The sequence below is a fragment of the Plectropomus leopardus genome, unplaced genomic scaffold (genome assembly GCF_008729295.1).
Source record: "Plectropomus leopardus isolate mb unplaced genomic scaffold, YSFRI_Pleo_2.0 unplaced_scaffold21568, whole genome shotgun sequence".
In the NCBI taxonomy this organism is placed as follows: Eukaryota; Metazoa; Chordata; class Actinopteri; order Perciformes; family Serranidae; genus Plectropomus; species Plectropomus leopardus.
In genome coordinates, this window is record NW_024623347.1 from 1 (window position 1) to 2,897 (window position 2,897).

Genomic DNA, 2,897 nt, shown 5'->3' on the forward strand with positions numbered 1-2,897 from the left:
GTTGGATCTCTAGGCAAGTTTCTATTAAACCTCAATTGTGCAAACTGAAATTGAAAGTACAAAATAGGCTGAATGGAAACATGTCAATTTTGAAATAACTCCCATTTAACACCAGGCTGGCGTGAGGTGGTATTTCAGGCAATTTGAAAAAGCCATATTTTGCAAAACTGTAATGGACACACTTTTTTGGCTTTCATAGGTCACATGATGTTATGGCTATGTGCTTGTCAGTAGGAACTGGCACCACCCGGCATGATGCAGCAGGCGCTACAAGAGGTGTTATTGCATCACATAACTCTTTAAAAGTTGAGCTGTTGTGAACCCACAATTTCTCTGTGAAATCGTGGTCTATCGCCTCCCAGAAATCCCTTACACGTGGCTGCTCCTACGTATAAGGGGCTCGCCTTTTCATTATCGCTCGCATAACACGCCTCGGTGGCCTTCGATTGGAAATAACGATGGTTAGTGCAGTGGCTCGGAATGTTATCGCCAGAGGAGAAGTCACATAACATCACTCAGCGCAAACATGGTCATCTCACAATTGTGTTTTATCAACATATCAGAAAAGACAGCTTACGTTTTGCGCAAATCTGTAATGGAAACCCCTCATTTCACTCCCAAGTTACAATTATTCTTATTACTTTGTTTTCATTTTGTAAAATAATATTGAACAGGCAGCACAGAGGTTGGCAACAATCTACTGACAGCTGGGCCTGTAGGAACGTGGGCAAGAAAACAATTGTTGGTAGTCATAGAAATTTGACAGTTGTGTTTTCCATCATCTATCAGCCATTACAGCTGCATTTATTAGAGTCAATTATATCTACATGGACTCTTCTCAAAATGCGTTAATGTGTTATTGCTGGAACTATGATGAAGTCAACTAAGAGTAGGATGAAACAAATTTAAGAAAATATCCTGTTGAGCCCTGTAGTGGATGCAGGTGCACCTGTCTGTTTATGGTCTGATCAGCTGGTTCACTCAACTGACCTTTGACCTGTAAGAGCATGAGTTTCTTGTAAGGCACGGCGCTGTTGTTGGACATCTGCTCGGAGATGTTGACGCTGCGCAGGTTGACGTTGCTGAAGTTCTCTTTGCTGGCCAGACCAGCAAGAGCCACATCAGAGAACCCAGAGTTCTTATTCACTGCGGTGAACACAAAAGAGCACAGAGGGGGGACATGAGACAGAGGGACACACGCATAACACCCAATATTCAATCATTACATTTAGCTCAGATGAACACACGAGACAACAGCTAGAGGGTAAATGACCTTTCAAGCCTGACACTGAAGGTCTCTATACAAGTGTAACAAATATAGAACTGTCCACAGACAGTTAAAGTGTTTTTACTGCTGTCAGAGGAGGTGAAGGAGTACGTTATGGCAGTGACATGACATTGACTTTGTGGGTTATCTAACCCTCGTAACATGCTGCAGACCACGTCCAGCTTTTAAAGGGACTGCTCTGCACCATGACGGGAATCTGATTCAAGTCACAGATGTAGGTCAGTATGAGTCCTGCATGGAGAGACAATTTATAGACTGTATAATATCAGTAATGTTTAGCTTTGATCTGAGATTGAGATGTTCTGTTCGATGTTTGTGTCAAAATTTTCTTAAGGCCGTCTTGAGATATTGCAAAAATCCTTAAAGATATCACATTCACAAGTGTGCTTGAAAAATTGCGTTCATAAGAATGAGACTTATAAAAGGTCACAATAACCTTGACCTTTGACCACCAAAATCTAATCAGTTCATTATTGAGCCAAAGCAGACATTTGTGCCAAATTTGAAAAAATTCCCTCAAGTTCTTCTTGAGAAATCAAGTTCTTGAGAACCAACGACCCCCAAAACATAATGCCTCTGGCCAAGGCTGTTGCCAGTGCGGAGGCTTAAGAAAAAACAAAACAAAAAAACCCATGGAAATCAAGGTTTTATATTGCAACACAGGGAATTATACTTAGGGTGTTATCGAGCAAATTTAGAATTCATTTTGTCCCTTGTTTAATCCCTGAGTGTTTTGCTGTCATCATCCACTCTCACTCACTCTTCTCAGCCTTCATCCTCTTGCTCTCCAGCAGGCCGATGTTGAGCCTCTGCTCTGTGTACTCGTGTCTGATGTCCTCTCTGGCAGCCAGCATCTTCAGAGGGTTTCTAGATGACTGGACGTTACGCGCCGGGCGCACCGCTCGCTTGTGCTGCACCATCTCCGAGGTCAGCCTTTGGAGGGATCAAAAGAAAAAGGGCATCGTCAACAGAGAAAGATCAGAGTCACAATGATGATCTAGTTAGAGTTTTTACTTAAAAATGACCTCCAGCAGTGAGAGCTTACTTTGGCACCTGGGGACCGAAGATGGCATCAAAGTCTTCGTCTATCGTCACCTTGTTTATGGTGACGGGGAGCTCCTCCATTTGGCGGTAGAACTTGGAAAAAGTTTCATCTTCGAGGGTCATCACTTCCTTTACCTTCTTCTGTGTGACAGTGATGGTCGCTTCTGGCAGTCCAATCACTAAGGGGGAACAAAATGAAGCCGTGTCAGGATAACACAAGCTATTAGCACAATACAGATTTACCAAAGCCTGTGCAAGCACCACGGAGATTATGTATTGCTAAAGAAAGAAGATGTGCTTGTTTATTTATGGATATATATATCCTTTAAAGCCTGGATTGAAAATACTTTTCTTTTGCTGCACCAAGACACAAATATTTAAATGTTTGAACCCTGAGAAAACCTGTTTGATATTTTTCCCAAAACATGTAAAACTTGGCAAGAGATGTCCCACAAACGCATGGAATTAGTAGATCTCTAAAACTTTTAATGATAAGCTGGAGAAAAATGTCGAGAAAACTTGATTTATAATTATCATAATTATATACTGAAATTTCATTCCAAAA

General features: G+C 41.6%; 1 protein-coding gene across 1 annotated transcript; it reads right to left on the reverse strand.

Moving 5' to 3' along the window:
• Positions 1–458: 458 nt before the first annotated feature.
• On the reverse strand, positions 459–2,507 carry LOC121965764 (supervillin-like). Its single transcript, XM_042515889.1, has 3 exons — positions 2,334–2,507; positions 2,049–2,221; positions 459–1,146 (listed from the first exon to the last, which is right to left on the reverse strand). Exons 1-3 carry the CDS (start codon positions 2,453–2,455, stop codon positions 884–886), a joined length of 558 nt encoding a protein of 185 aa, XP_042371823.1. The 5' UTR covers positions 2,456–2,507; the 3' UTR covers positions 459–883.
• Positions 2,508–2,897: the final 390 nt, after the last annotated feature.

Coding starts and splice junctions, on each gene's coding strand:
- LOC121965764 (XM_042515889.1), bottom strand. CDS start 2,455: ATGACCCTCGAAGATGAAACTTTTTCCAAGTTCTACCGCCAAATGGAG. Junction 2,222..2,333: donor TTCGGTCCCCAGGTGCCAAA/GTAAGCTCTCAC, acceptor ATCCCTCCAAAG/GCTGACCTCGGAGATGGTGC. Junction 1,147..2,048: donor GAGGATGAAGGCTGAGAAGA/GTGAGTGAGAGT, acceptor TGTTCACCGCAG/TGAATAAGAACTCTGGGTTC.